The sequence below is a fragment of the Aquarana catesbeiana genome, linkage group LG03, assembly GCF_042186555.1.
Source record: "Aquarana catesbeiana isolate 2022-GZ linkage group LG03, ASM4218655v1, whole genome shotgun sequence".
NCBI classification, from domain to species: domain Eukaryota; kingdom Metazoa; phylum Chordata; class Amphibia; order Anura; family Ranidae; genus Aquarana; species Aquarana catesbeiana.
Window position 1 is genome coordinate 195,222,155 of NC_133326.1, and position 16,279 is coordinate 195,238,433.

Below are 16,279 nucleotides of genomic sequence, written 5' to 3' on the forward strand. Positions count from 1 at the left end.
TAGTGAGAGGAAAAGTGCCCCATCGTTGGTGTCAGTGGGGAAATAGTGCCCTATCATTGGTGTCAGTGGGTGGAAATGTGCCCATCAATGTTATCAGTGTACGAATAGTGCCCCAATGTAGATGTCGGTGGCAAGAAATATGCCCCCATTGTTGGTGTCAGTAAGAGGAATAGTGCGCCAAGGGCCGAATAAAGGCAAGCAAAGGGTCACATCTCGCTCCCCGGGCCTCAGTTTGGAGCCCACTGGTTTACATCATCATTGCTTGTTACATTGATTTATTAAATAAGCCTAGTAGAGCATTATGTAAAATGCAGTTACTAGCTTATAAAATGTGATTATTTTACTTCTATATTTGCAGGATGGGATGCAGTTTTAGACTGGAAGGATGTCTTGTCAGGAGGTGAGAAGCAAAGAATGGGCATGGCACGAATGTTCTACCACAAGTAAGTATAATATATTTCTACTGTTTCATATAAAATGAATTACACATAATGCTATAACCCTGTTTTGCAGTCTCCATTGCCTAATGCAATATTTTCAATACCATTAGCAGCTGACAGCAGAGAATGGATGAAAATAACTTGAGGCTCTGCAAATAATTAATACCAGTATCCCACAACTTTTGGATTATAGAAATAGAAATACTGTAGATAGATTAAATAATAAACAGTATACACTTATCTAGGATGGAACTGATAATGCTAACAGAACTTTGTAAGCTATATTTTGCATCAACCAAAAGAAAAACTATTACTGCATAGAGAGACTATAAAAGACATAACTGTAGAGACAGAGACTGCATAGGTCTGCATAAGTGTGTCCTTATATTTTGGCATCTGGGGTATATACCTACGTATGTGAAGAGTCAGGTTATGTGGATATGTTACTGCCCTAATGTAGCCGCCAAGGAAAATAATTTTTCATTTTTTTTTCACGCTAACATCAAAAGGCAATGCTATCATGATGTGTTCATTGAGAGGAAAATTAGGGAAAACTTCTGCTTAGGTGAACAAATATTACCTTGGACATTGGGTCCAGCTGGTTCTATATTGTTAGAGGAAAGGACAGTGAAATGGAAGCCTTTACACCTATACTTATAGTGGTAATGGTGAAACTAGTTCTTCCTTTCTAAATGCCTAAAGTGACATTACATGTTATTTTGATGGGTGGCAAAGGAAGGCCATGTTGCCAAATGGACAGGCAGAGACATAAAATTTTGTAAACAGTGCACAGAAAATGCTTTTGGGACCTTGCACGTTGTAGTTAATGCACAATCATTGGATATAAGTCTTATATTTCTGTTAATTATGCCTGAATAAGAATGATAATTATAGGCATTTTCTACTTGCTTATAGCTTTATCCTATCCCAAGGGCTCTCTCCCTTTATATATGATTTCTCTGCATGAAAATGGATGAGCATCTTGAGGTTAGCCAAGCACAAAGAGTGGCCTTTTATTTTTTGTTTATTGCTCTCTCATAGAAATACTATATAAATAAAAAGTAAAATTAATTAAGTTATAGACCTGTAACTAATCACTGGGGAGAGGCTTTCAAGAGCCCAGAGCATGTAATTTCATAAAGGAGTAGGTTGGATAAGTCAAAGTGATTTGTTCTGTTTATTTGTGGAGACATTACTGAAAATCAATGTACCATATATAAGTAGGCATGTCTGTGCATGTTATTTATGTATTTTTTTCATTTCTCCAACAAAAGGCCACAATATGCTTTGCTAGATGAGTGCACAAGCGCTGTGAGCATAGACGTGGAAGGAAAGATATTTCAAGCTGCCAAAGATGCTGGGATAAGCCTCCTTTCCATAACTCATCGACCTTCTCTTTGGTAAGCACCACACTTACAGCAGAAATAAGACTTGGATAGTGCCTTTAAAAAGTATATTAGTGAAATTATTGGGTCAGCTCTGTTGATTAGTGCATGCTAAACTCTCCAACTAAAAAAATGTCATTAGTTAATAACTAGCATCTGTGCATAATTTACCATTTGACTATTTAGTGGCAGTAGAAATAATAAAGTATTTTCCTAAAAGAATAAGTAATTAATCTGACTTTCATATGTGATCCATGGAGATTTCCAATGTGCTACGAGAGTTTGAAGAGTCAAGTTATAGGAGTCTAATTTTCCTTAGAATAAAAAAAAATCAAAGCTCAAGTAAAACAAGAAAATAAAACAGAATCCACCCCTCACTTCAACTTTTTCTAAAGTTTAACCACTTCCACTTCATACCACCTGTGCCAGCCGCTAGTTCTGTGACAGAAGATCAGCAATCTGATTATACTGGATTGCATGTGCCCCCAAGTAGAGAAAAATAAAACAGTTACTGTATTTATTGGCGTATAACACTCACTTTTTCACCATGAAAATCGGGTGCAAATTGTGTGTGCGTGTTATACGCCAATACTTCAATTTTAGCTGCCTTGTAGGGGACAGGGAGGGGGGCGGGACGAGCGCCATCAGATTATATACAGTGAGAATCTCCTGTTTACTTGGCGGCCTCTGTAATGGGAAGTCCCGTCTCCTGGGCCGCCATTGGACCACTGTTCTGTCTATCTTAGGAGATTCTCACTGTATGTAATCTGTCGGGGCTTCTCCCGCCCCCCTCCCTGTCCCCTCTAGGCTGCAGATGGGCATCGATCAGGCTGCACTGATGGCAATGGGGAGGCTGCTGCATTGATGGCAATAGTGAGGCTGCTGCATTGATGGCAATGGGGAGGCTGCTGCATTGATGGCAATGGTGAGGCTGCTACATAGATGGCAATGGTGAGGCTGCATTGATGTGGACTGATGAGGCTGCATTGATGGCACTTGTGAGGCTGCATTGATGGGCAATGGTGAGGCTGCAGATGGGCACTGACCCTTATTTTGCTTCAAAGTTCCTTATTTAAAATTTATTTTTTTTCCCTGAAACTTCCCCCTTAAAATGAATGTGCGTGTTATACGACTGTGCGTGTTATACGCCGATAAATATGGTATTTTGTCTTGAGCCACATGCTAATTAGAGGCATGTTTGCCATATCAAATGCATGAGGCGCAGGCTAAGTACAATTGCAGAGGTCCTAATGTTCTTATTTATTGAAAAGAGCACAATATATTGCACCAAAATTAAAACATAGATTGATAGACATGTACAGACTGCACTTTACAAAACTTCACATACTTTAAAAAGGCAGTAGAAAGCAGAACAAATTAAATCAATCTTTTTATTGCTGAAGAGACATACTGGGGTTCATTTACTAAAACTGGGGAGTGCAAAATCTGGTGCACATCTGCATAGAAACCAATGAGCTCCAGATTTTTTTTTTTTTCTCAAAGCTTAAAGGGGTTGTAAATCCTTGAAGTTTTTCACCTTAAGGGCCGAGTCCTGCTGTCTGTGTCAATAGATGCAGCAGCAGGACTCGGGAGCATGCTGCACAGGTGTCCTGAAAGAGAGCGCTTCTCCGGCGGGGCACTCGAGAAGAGAAGGAGCCACTAGCGCCGCTGAGGGACCCCAGAAGGGGAGGATCGGAGCCACTCTGTGCAAAACCAACTGCACAGAGGAGGTAAGTATGATATGTTTGTTAGTTAAAAGAAATAAAAAACGAGGGTTTAGTAACCCTTTAATTGAACAAGCTGAAGTTAGAAGATGATTGGCTACCATGCACAGCTGCACTAGATTTTACACTCTCCAGTTTTAGTAATTTAACCCCACTTTGTCCGATTTGCAATAAAGGATTCTTACCTGTCTGTTTTAAAATCGTCTTGACAATATATACTGAGCTATACATGTGACCTGGCATTGTCAAATTAAGAAGGCCAAATATCCCAAATCCAGAAGAAAACTAGGCGGAGATGTTGGCTCTGGTGAGAGAGGTTGCAGACGGAACAATTCTGGAGTTTAGGTGGGTATAGTTATGCTTTAAATAAGACAGGCAGTGCTTGTGCTAGTAAGCCCCCATACACACTATTAGATTTTCTGCAGATTTTTTCATGGTCCACAGAGATCAGAGTGGGTTCATGCCGGGAAAGGGCACAGATATTAATCTACGTAGACTGTACACTGTGCTGGCGGGGATCTCGGATGTGGGGGACGTGGAGGCGGTTGCCTCGTTGGATGCGGAGAAAGCCTTTGTCTCGGTGGAGTGGGAGTATTTGTGGCTTGTCCTTCAAAAATTTGGTTTTGGACCCAGGTTTGTCACCTGGCTGAGGATGCTTTATTTGGCCCCCTCGGCCAGAGTCTGCACAAACGGCATACTTTCACCATCCTTCCCACTTCACTGAGGAACCAGGCAGGGCTGCCCTCTGTCCCCGGCCCTCTTTGCCTTGGCAATTGAGCCATTGGCAGAACTCTTGAGGTCAGCTGGAGGGGTTCGAGGTATCTCTTTTCCTCCTCTGACTGAGAAAGTGTCTTTATACGCGGAAGATATGCTGCTATATTTACAGGATACTCATCACTCCCTCCCAGCAGCTTTAGCTATTATAGACAGATTTGGTTACTTTTCTGGGATAAAGGTGAACTGGGATAAATGGCTTCTGTTCCCCCTGGCGACGGGAAATTAAATAGCAGCCCCTCAAACTTCCTTACAGCTAACAACCAAATTTAAATATCTAGGCATATATATCCAGAGAGACCTTAAAAAATACCTGGAAGACAATTTATACCCTGTCCTCCAACAGCTATCGATCAAATGCGGAGTGTGGAAGAATCTTCCCCTAACTCCGGTTGGAAGAGTTAATCTTATTAAAATGACTTTTCTCCCCAAATTTCTTTATGTGTTCCGACACGCCCCGATTCCTGTCCCTGCGGCCTTTTTCGTTAAAATCGATAAAATAATTTCCTCATTCATTTGGGCGGGGTCTGTTCCCCGAGTAGCCAAATCAAAGTTGCAAATGTCCCTTACTGAGGGGGGCTATCTCTACCCAATTTTAAGAAATATTATTGGGCTGCACAGCTAGTCACTGTGAGATGTGGTTCACACAGGATAATTCAAACCCGGCAGTAAATTTAGAGGCGGCCATTTTGGGCTCCTACTCGGAGCTCAGTAATCTGGTGCACCGCGGACCTAGATATAGCCCCCAAGTGACTGTTCCTATGAAAACAACATTATTGGCTTGGAGGCAGGTCACTAATTATCTAACAGAGGAGGGCACCATATCCCCTCATACTCCTCTCTGGGGAAAACCCTGTCTGCAACATCTTAGATCTGTACCGGACCCTCAAGTCTGGGCCAGATTTCAGATAACTAAGATAAAACATATTATATCCGCGGGACAGCTTCTCTCCCTGACAGAGCTTAAGCGGCAATTCCATTTGCCGCCGTGGATGTATTTTAGATATATCCGACTTAGGCACGCTATAAAGGCTCAGTTCCCGGCTGGGATTGTTCTAGCTGTGCACTCGGTTGAGTCCCTCTTAACAGCGGAAGGCATTGACCGTACATTGTCATCAATATACGTGAGGCTCACATGCAGAGAGGTTATGAACACAGTTAAACTTTTTGAGGCCTGGCAAAAAGATATCCCTGCTTTAACGGAGGAGGACTGGTCGAGGGCTTACAGCAATGTATTCCGCTTATGATATCGGCCAGGGATCGTTTTGTCCAACTCAAATTTTTGCATAGAGTGAATTACACTCCTTTTAAACTCTCCAGAATCTATCCGGGGGTGGTGGATACATGCCCTAAATGCAGACAGTCGGTGGGTACCTTTATTCACAAGGTGTGAGAATGCCCTCTCAGTCAGACATTCTGGCGGGAGGTGATGGCTGATATAAATAGTGTAGCGGGGCTTTCACTGGACGCAGACCCCTTGATATTTCTGTTAGGCATCACTGATAATCTAAAAGCGACCAAACATACTTCATTATTTGTTTTCTATGCAGCCTATTATGCTAGGAAAGCGATACTCTTGAAATGGAAGCTACCAGAGCCTCCTCAGCTATCGACATTGAAGACACTTATAAATACGGTTTTGCCCCTATATAAACTCACTTATATGGGACAGAACTGCCCTCAAAAATTTGAGAAAATATGGGCGTCGTGGGTGCAGGCTAGACATATTACGGTTTAGGAGGATGGGGTGGACATGAGCAGGGTTTAAGACTAGGCGATAAGTAATGTTGGACTATGTATATGGTGGTGGACTACGCCATGATACTTTATCAGGGTTCACGAACTGTGGAATCAGACATTTGGCGCATATTTTCTCCCCCCCCCACCCTCTCTTTTCTTGTCTCCTCTCTTGGTTTCCTCCCCTCTAGGGCCGAAACAACTAATCGATTATGAAATTAATTGATTACTATTTTCATAATCGATTAATCGGCCAGTAACATAATGGGGTTAAAAAAGCTAAAATTAGCCCTACATAGTACAAAAAGAGCAAATAATCTCTACTGTAAATATTACTTTCACTGTTGCACAGTAAAAAAAGCGAAGGCTAATTTTTTATTTTTTTTAACTCATTATGTTACTAAATGTCTTAGGCCTGGTTCCCACCCATGTGTTTTTTGGTGCTTTTTGCAGAAATGCACTACAGTTCATTTAACGTTCACATCTATGCTTTTTTCAGCTGCTGTGTATTTGGAAAGGGTCAAGGATCTTTTTCATTTCAAAACGGTGCTTTTTTGGTTCAATATACTTCAATAGAAAAGCTGCAGAAAAGCATGTAATATTACAGTTCTGTTTGAAAATCTGCAAAACAGTCTAGAATTGTTTTTTTCTTTAAATAAAAAAATTTGATCTGAGTCTGAAGATATTTACCAGATTCAACCTCTAATAGTATATAGAGTATATCTCTTCTGTCTGTTATTCTCAGAGAGGATTAAAGATTTTACTCCCTAACCATATAGTTGGTTATTTATATTTACCCCTGCTTATAAAGATATTTAGGAATAAATTGCCTTTTTTTAAACTTTTACATATTAACTAAGTTAGACAGCACACTTCCTTTTAAGGTTATTAACCGATTAATCGAAACAATAATCGGCCAACTAATCTATTATGAAAATAATCGTTAGTTGCAGCCCTACTCCCCTCCTTCTCTTCTCTCTCTATCCTTTGTGTATGTGCCTGCTCCCCCCCCCCCCCCTCTCTCCTCCTCCTTCATTATTCTCAGTTATACCTGTTTGAGTAATGGACTGGGGGGGGGGGGTATAACTTACATAGAGGTTGTTATACCTTTAGATATACTGTAGGCAATACGGTTGATATGGATTGGGAAGATGAGTTGGGAATGATTGTAGGAAATATGATATAAGTAAAGTAATAATCATGATGGATAACCTCAGAAGAACATTAAAGTTATTATTGACACTGTTAAGAAGATATCTTTTGTTGTATTAACAATTGTTCTCATGCATAATGTCTACATACTTCAATAAACATTCCTTTTGTTAAAAAAAAAACAAATTGAAATTCTTAAGCTTTGACCTCATATTATATGTTTTTGGTAAATCTGAGGACAAACATCTGCAGAAAATCTAAAAGTGTGTATGAGGCTTTACTAGTGCAAAATTTAAACAGAACCTCTCCTGATATTAATTGAAAATTGCCATTACTGAGGTCTGTCAACTGCCAAATTTCACACAGTGACACCCATTTTGCAGTGTGTGAGAGCTTGCCAGTTGGCAGGCCAAAACTGTCAGACTTCAAGTGATTCTGGCCCCCTGAAGCAGGCAGTCAACATCTCTTCTGCGTTTACTGATACTCCCAGGGTGTCACTTTAGGCTCTGCAATATATCAATTAAATATCGGAAAAGCAATTTAACGATAATCCATACCTGTCTCTTTTAATCATGTAATATATGTATGTGTAGTGCTACCCCGTAGGAGCCGCTGGAGTATTACACAGATAGTCCTTACTTCTTACAAGGTATTTCCTGCAGCCAGGTACACACACTTAGGCTCAATGTAGTCAAAGACCAGTCTTGGGGTGTTGTTTTGTAGTTTTATTTTTGAGGAACTTGGATAGGGTAGGGAATTTGTAGTAGGATGCTCCAGAACAAAACCATTCACAACTGGAGGACTCTAGATGATCTAGAATTGAGCAGTAGGTGAAGCCTCTTTGCTGGGAGCAGATGGCAGACTTCTTCTGTGTAGCAGTATAGGAATAAAGAGCATGAGCAAAGTCTTTTGAAGTGAAGGGCAGGTAGACAAAGCTCTTCAGATCACTAGCCAGCGATCTCTTTATTTGGACCCTTGGCTGACTACTAGCACAAAGTTGTTGACAAAAAGAAACAGCCCCTAGATCTTTGGTCTGTACCCACAGGAGTCGTAAACAGATCCTCTCAGGCACAGCTCCCCTTCAGTCAGCTCTTCAGTAATGCCAGGGCCACTCCATTGTAGCTTCAGGCCCTCGGGTCGTCTACCTGAGGCCGCATGGCAGCAAGTGCCAGGGGTGATAAGCCTGCCTCACCCCTGCCTGGTGTACTCCACCATCTGGGAAGGACCCAGAGCTCACATGCTCTCTAAATATATAGGCCAATCCCAGCATGCTCAGGGGAACCTCCCCTATAATTGACTGAGACTGCAACATACTCACGCTGCCCATTTGGCTAACTCCAACCCATGATCCAGAAAGCTCTACTAGTTTCTAGAAGGCGGGAGGAGCCCAGGCGAACGCAACAGCGCCAGAACACAGGATCAGCCCTAACTAATGAATTGCAACATTCTGTTAAACAGCATGCTTAGGATAGATTTGCCACTAGCCCCACCATTAGGCGAAAGGGCAAATTACACTTGCTTCATATAGTATATATGTATGTATATATATATATTCTTCTTTGGTTTTTCTTCTTTAGTTTCTTATTCAATAATAGACTACACTGTAAAGGGAAAGGACGTCTGTTAGGACTAGCTCTATATTAGTGTAAAAAGAAAGCTGACCCTGTAGTTTTTAGACAGAGCAGAGATGGGAAAGTTCACTTCTATTTTTAAACAAAAATCAGCTTGACACATGCTTATCTAATGATTTCAATACCCTAATGTGGTTTATGTTGTGAGGACAGGTCAGATTTAATCTATGTAGATCATATTAACATAGCTATAGTAGCTCTTGATATCCCTATTATAAATATCAGTAACAGTTAAAGACTATGCCACACTAATTAAAGGAACATTTTCTCCTACTTTCAACACTTCTAGTATATAAAGTAGAACATCTGGGTAAGTATTTTTTTTTAATTAGTTATTAAGTTATATGCCAGTGCCAGTGCACTCCATGAAGAGGTTTTGCCGACTGTACAGTATCTCACAAAGGTGAGTACACCCCTCACATTTTTGTAAATATTTCATTATATCTTTTCATGTGACAACGCTGAAGAAATGACACTTTGCTACAATGTAAAGTAATGAGTGTACAGTTTGTATAACAGTTTACATTTGCTGTCCCCTCAAAATAACTCAACACACAGCCATTAATGTTTAAACTGCTGGCAACAAAAGTGAGTACACCCCTAAGTGAAAATGTCCAAATTGGGCCCAATTAGCCATTTTCCCTCCCCGGTGTCATGTGACTCATTAGTGTTACAAGGTTTCAGGTGTGAACGGGGAGCAGGTGTGTTAAATTTGGTGTTATCTCTCTCACTCTCTCATACTGGTCACTGGAAGTTCAACATGACACCTCATGGGAAAGAACTCTCTGAGGATCTAAAAAAAAGAATTGTTGCTCTACATAAAGATGGCCTAGGCTATAAGAAGATTGCCAAGACCCTGAAACTGAGCTGCAGCACGGTGGCCAAGACCATACAGCGGTTTAACAAGACAGGTTTCATTCAGAACAGGCCTCGCCATGGTCGACCAAAGAAGTTGAATGCACATTCTCAGCGTCATATGCAGAGGTGGTCTTTGGGAAATAGACATATGAGTTCTGCCAGCATTGCTGCAGAGGTTGAAGGGGTGGAGGGTCAGCCTGTCAGTGCTCAGACCATATGCCGCACACTACATCAAATTGGTCTGCATGGCTGTCGTCCCAGAAGGAAGCCTCTTCTAAAGATGAAGCACAAGAAAGCCCGCAAAAAGTTTGCTTAAGACAAGCAGACTAAGGACATGGATTACTGGAACCATGTCCTGTGGTCTGATGAGACCAAGATAAACGTATTTGGTTCAGATGGTGTCAAGCATGTGTGGTGGCAACCAGGCGAGGAGTACAAAGACAAGTGTGTCTTGCCTATAGTCAAGCATGGTGGTGGGAGTGTCATGGTCTGGGGCTGCATGAGTGCTGCCAGCACTGGGGAGCTACAGTTCATTGAGGGAACCATGAATGCCAACATGTACTGTGACATACTGAAGCAGAACATGATCCCCTTCCTTCGGAGACTGGGCCGCAGGGCAGTATTCCAACATGATAACGACCCCAAACACACCTCCAGGACGACCACTGCCTTGCTAAAGAAGCTGAGGGTAAAGGTGATGGACTGGCCAAGCATGTCTCCAGACCTAAACCCTATTGAGCATCTGTGGGGCATCCTCAAACAGAAGGTGGATTAGCGCAAGGTCTCTAACATCCACCAGCTCTGTGATGTCGTCATGGAGGAGTGGAAGAGGACTCCAATGGCAAACTGTGAAGCTCTGGTGAACTTCATGCCCAAGAGGGTTAAGGCAGTGCTGGAAAATAATGGTGGCCACACAAAATATTGTGGTTTTCAATGGCATAGTTCACACCAGTGCTTGCAGTTCCAGTGCGTTCCAGTTCCAGAAAAAAAAGTAAAACATGCTGCATTTTTTCTGCACTGGACTGTATTGGAACGCTGTAAAACGCATCAAATAAGCACTGGAACGCACCTAAATGCACCAAAAATGCACTGCAACACACTTGTCCTTATTGAAGGTTAAGAAAAAAGGGGGGGGGGAGCACTGGACTGCATCAAAAATGCACCATGTAAACTGATACATTCTGCTGGAGAGCTTGTGCTTTTGAAAAACAATAGACTTGGTGGCTGGATCACCACATGAAAATAGAAGAAAGAAAGTCTAAAAAAGGAAAGTAATACAACCATCATATCTAAGAATTGGTAAGCTGCAATATAAAAGTTTAATACTGCTTTAAGCCTCACACTTTATAAGCTTTAGAGGGATTCATGCTTTTAAAGAGATTCAGGGCTGTAGATAACAATAGCAAATAGCTCTCTGGTATTCTAAACATGTATGTCCTATAAATTCAGTTCAAAAGCAAATACATTTTAAAGTAGTTTTGGAATTTTGTAGAGTTCTTTAAAATTATTTTCATTTAAGCAACTCTTCCGCTTACACAAATTTTCTTATAAAGGCTATAGGCAGTTATCCACTAAAATTGTCTTTAAAGAGATACTAAACAGAAAAGTGTTAATTGCCACAATTCATTCACATAAATCATATACAGTATTTCATGCCACTGTATTTTATTTATTTTTTAAATCCTCTTTTAAGAAGTACCTTATTCCTGCAGGGCTGTGACATGATCTTTCCCTGTTTTTTGCATCTGCAGGGAAAAATAATTAGGAGGGGTTTTTATTACTCTGATGACATACAGCAGGGGTCAGCAACCTTTTTCCACTTAAGGGCCGGATTCAATGTATGTGAATGCATGGAGGGCCGCATTCACCTGCTAAGAAATGAAGATGGGGGGGGGGGGGTGAGGAGGGGGATACAGAGGTGGTTGTGGATGGGGAGGTACAGAGGTGGCTGTGTATGGGGGGGGTACAAAGGTGGCTGTTTACGGGAGGAATACATAGGTGGCTGTGTATGGGGGGTAAAGAGGTGGCTGTGGACAGGCAGGAATCAGAGGTGGCTGTGGATGGGGGGGAGGGTTCAGAGGTGGCTGTGTACGGGGGGGTACAGAGGTAGCTGTGTACTGGGGGGTACAGTGGTGGCTGTGTACATGGGGGATAAAGAGGTGGAAAAGAGAAAAATTGTGCTAATTATTGTCCTTAAAACAGATTGCAGGGCATGACAATTCCAATAATTGTATGTGGCTGAATAACTTCAAAGAAACACACCCCAGTAGTATAATCACAAATAAGTGTACCACCACCTCATAGAAAACACGCTTACCATATAGCAAGCAAATTTGGGCAGATGGCTTTAACCCAGCCCAGGTCTTTGCTTTCCACGATTTATCAGGATTCTGCATACAGGTTGATACTCAAAATAGATACCATGAAATCTGTAGCTCCTTAGGAGATGATTTACCAATCAGCCAAAAAAAGAAAAAATAATATAGACCATAATGTGATACTGCATTGTATACGGAACACCCCAGTGATTTTTGACACAAACAAGTGCACCGCCACCTTACAGAGAGCACGCTTACCAGATAGCACGCAGAAATAGACATACGGCTTTAACCCAGCCCAGGTCCTTGCTCAACAGGGGATCCCAAAGATGACATGAGAAATAGGGTTCTCAGGCAGGTACCGTATGCTTCATGGCTCCATTAACAGTACATCAACAATCAGCCCAAAAAGAGATAAAGTGGACCATAGCGTGATATTGTCTCTATCCCGATTTATTTAGATCAATAAAAAGTCACACTTACATTTATAACGTCTTTAAAACCACATATAGGAAAACGAAGCCGGCCGGCTACAATTCTCAACGAAATGGCGTGGTGACGTCAGCACGTTACCTCCTCATATGCGTTTTGTCATATATGACATTCTTAATGGGGAACGGACAGCGTGCTGACTCACCACCATATATACCCTCACACCTCGGTCTGAGTCCCGGATATGAAGATCACATCGTCATATTGGATGTGGGCAGCCCCTCATTTGCAACAGAGGTGGCTGTGAACGGGGGGGGGGGATAAAGAGTGGCTGTGGATGGGAGGGTACAGAGGTGGCTGTGGATGGGGGGTACAGAGGTGGCTGTGGATGGGGGGGGTACAGAGGTGGCTGTGTACGGGGGATACAGAGGTGGCTGTATCCCCTGTACACTCTGTTTAATAATGTAATCTGCAAAAGTGTCTGTGATATAAAATAAAAATGCAGCTATTTACCTCATTAAGAGCGGTGCTCACGTGACCCGCAGCCTCTCTCTTTTCCTCGTCTGACAATTGCAGCGGGCGGGGCTGAGAATGACGTCAGTCAGGGGAGGAGGAGGGGAGGCGGCGAGTCAACTGAGCCCTGAGCAGCGCTCTTAATGAGGTATATAGCTGCATTTTTATTATATAACACGGACACTTTTGCAGATTACATTTTTACACAGACAACCACTTGTCCGCGGGCCGGGTGCTGAGGGGCCGGGTTGAGGGGCCGGAGATTTAGCTGTGGCAGGCCGGGTGCGGGTCGCGGGTTGCTGACCCCTGACGTACAGTATGCTCTCTAAAGTGTGAGTCTGTATGGCCAGCCTTGATTGGTGCTGATTAAAATGATGATCAAAAAACTGTTTTACAGCTCCCTATAAATCAGCTGTGTATTTTTTGTCCATTAATATGGTGTTGGCGGAGTCAAAGTTTATTGACTCTAGCTTTCATTTTGTTCAGATGACATCTGCATTCAAGACTTTTTTTTCTAACTTTACTAGCTACTAGCAAGTACCTTAGATATATTTAAAACAGATTTATATTAAAACTAAGCATTTTTGTGAGTCTCTTAGGGAATGTAATCAATCAGCATACTATATCCCTCCCCCATAGTGTTTAGTAATAGGAGGACATGGAGGAGGTAGGGAGGGAGGGGAGTGTCATTTAGCACTGTGTATACGTCCACATGTGCAACTCTATACTCATGGGCTTAGAAGGGACTGAAATATGAGCATGCTCCGTAGAGGACAACAACTGGTCTACACAATCTCAATCTGCAGTGGGAACACAGAAGAAATGAGAGAGACAGCTGAAGGCAGGATCCACCAGGTATATTTCACTCAAATGAGTGGTTTAGTCCCCTCATGAGTATGCGCACTCTGTTGCATAGCGTGTAATGAGAGTTTTCATAGTCTGGGTTTTATGACACTTTAAATTATGTCTCCACAGGAAATATCACACCCATTTGTTGCAGTTTGATGGAGAAGGAGGATGGCGCTTCGAACAGCTAGATACAGCTACACGTTTATCACTAAGTGAAGAAAAACAAAGACTTGAGTCTCAGCTTGCAGGGATACCCAAAATGCAGCTGAGGCTGAATGAACTGTGTAAAATCTTGGGGGAAGACTCAGTGCTTAAAACCAGCTCCGAAAATGACAAATAATTCTCTGTATTTTTCCAGTGGTTTACCCAGATGAAAGATTATGATTAATAATTTATGAATGTATACTATGCATGGACTGCTTATCTGGAACTGGGTTGAAAAAGAAAATAAAGTAAATAAGTTCACATGTATAGGATCCCTTTTCTGGAAACCTGCTATACATTCATTTCTTCAACTATAAATGAAATAAGGAATGAATTCTGCTTTTCAATAATAGTATATAGTATCAGCAGTGAATACAACAACCTTCACGGGGGGGGGGGGGGGACTATGTTCCTTATAAACAGATTTTTAAATGCAGATATGCAACCATACAAGAGTGGCAACAGCTAACATTAGGCAGAAACAAGGCATGATATAAAATCAGCAGGTAAGACCATAGTAAAAACTGGCGAAGGTCAGGGCATGGAAATAACAAGTATCATTGAGGAACAGGCAAAAGTCAGGGCAGGTAGATAAAGCTAGCCATAGATAGATTGAAATTTGGTTGGTTCAGCAGGGACTGGCTGGCTGAATTTCAATCCATCTATAGTTGTTTATACTCAACAGTAGATGCAACAATCAACCTCTGCCAAACAGGAATGTTGGAAAGTTTTTCAGCCATCTGCAGATACTGATCAATGTATTTTGCCAGCAGAGGAGCACCACTATCAGAATACAATAGCACAGAGTGGAGGTTTCCATTCATTTTTTTTTCAGCCCGCTGGCTTATAAATATGGGCATCCTAAGAAGGACCATTGAGAAACAGCAGAGGCCATACCTGGCTATCAGAAGTTGAACATAAATCACAGGTACAGGAGCCTGGGAACAGATAAAGAGGTCTTTGCTCAGGCAACTCCCAAGTGCACTGAGCAGGTTTAAATAAATGCAGAGCAAGTGTCCAGCTGCATTTTTCACTAAAAACCAGCAAGGGGAATGCAAGAACATTTAAACAACTGGATTTGAAAAGTCCGTTTTCCAAGGGTTTAAAAAGCTGTTGCACAGAAGAAAAAGAATCAAGTATGGAACCGTGGTGCAAAACAGCAGACTGATCTGGCAACATGAACAGCTGTGGTCAGTGACATGTTGGTTCTGAAGACAGCGAATTGTGACACATGGTAAGTCAGTAATGAGAAAAAAGATGAGCACAGACAATACTAGGGCTTAGTCTTTTGTCCTCTTCTGTCTTTTTTTTTGGCATAGTTTCTGTAGTTCAGGTCCTCTTTAACCTCCCTGGTGGTAATCCCGAGTGTGACTCGGGGTTAAATTTCCATACCATTAGCAGTAACCCCAAGCCACACTCGGGACTGCATCTCAGGATCCTGGTGCAGGTTACTTACCTTGTCCCCAGCATTCTGTGATGTCCCCCCGCTGTGTCTGCGGGCTGTTTCCTCCGCCCAATGCCTCTGTGTGTCGAGCTCCGTTCCCTGCGAGCGTCGCGATGCATGGGGGCGGAGCCCGGTGGCAAATTCAAAAAGTACAAAATTCATAACACATACAGTATACTGTAATCTTACAGATTACAATACTGTATGAAGTCATTTCACCTCCCTTTTGTCCCCAATGCTTTGTCCAGTGCCCTGCATGCACTTTTATATTATATATACTGTTCTTTCTGCCTGGAAGCTTGAGATTGTCCATGGCATTCAAAAAGTGGCCCTTTACGTCAAAAGCGGTTTTAGACCAGCTAGAAAACAGCGATAGTAACTTAGAACACTTGCAGAATTGAGCGATAGTGAATCGTGGGGAAATTCATTTTATTAGTATTATATTATTATTTTTTATAGTTATTTATTATATTATAATTTATGATTTCGTGTTTCAAACTTTATCATACCCGGAATGTCTACTAGACTCTTGTTTGGACAGGTATAATGCCCCGTACACACGGTCGGATTTTCTGATGGAAAATGTCCGATCGGAGCGTGTTGTCGGAAATTCCGACCGTGTGTGGGCTCCATCGGACATTTTCCATCGGATGTTCCGACACACAAAGTTGGAGAGCAGGAGATAAAATTTTCCGACAACAAAATCCGTTGTCGGAAATTCCGATCGTGTGTACACAAATCCGACGGACAAAGTGCCACGCATGCTCAGAATAAATAAAGAGATGAAAGCTATTGGCCACTTCCCCGTTTATAGTCCC

The 16,279-nt window shown here is 42.0% G+C and overlaps 1 protein-coding gene across 1 annotated transcript in view; it reads left to right on the forward strand.

Moving 5' to 3' along the window:
• Positions 1-14,409, forward strand: part of ABCD2 (ATP binding cassette subfamily D member 2) — a 66,753-nt gene extending 52,344 nt beyond the window's left edge. Inside the window, exons 8-10 of the mRNA XM_073619686.1 lie at positions 359-443; positions 1,715-1,840; positions 13,940-14,409. Coding sequence (XP_073475787.1) covers positions 359-443; positions 1,715-1,840; positions 13,940-14,153 — 425 coding nt within the window. The 3' untranslated portion in view covers positions 14,154-14,409. The remainder of the gene's footprint in view (positions 1-358; positions 444-1,714; positions 1,841-13,939) is intronic.
• The last annotated feature ends 1,870 nt before the right edge of the window (positions 14,410-16,279 follow it).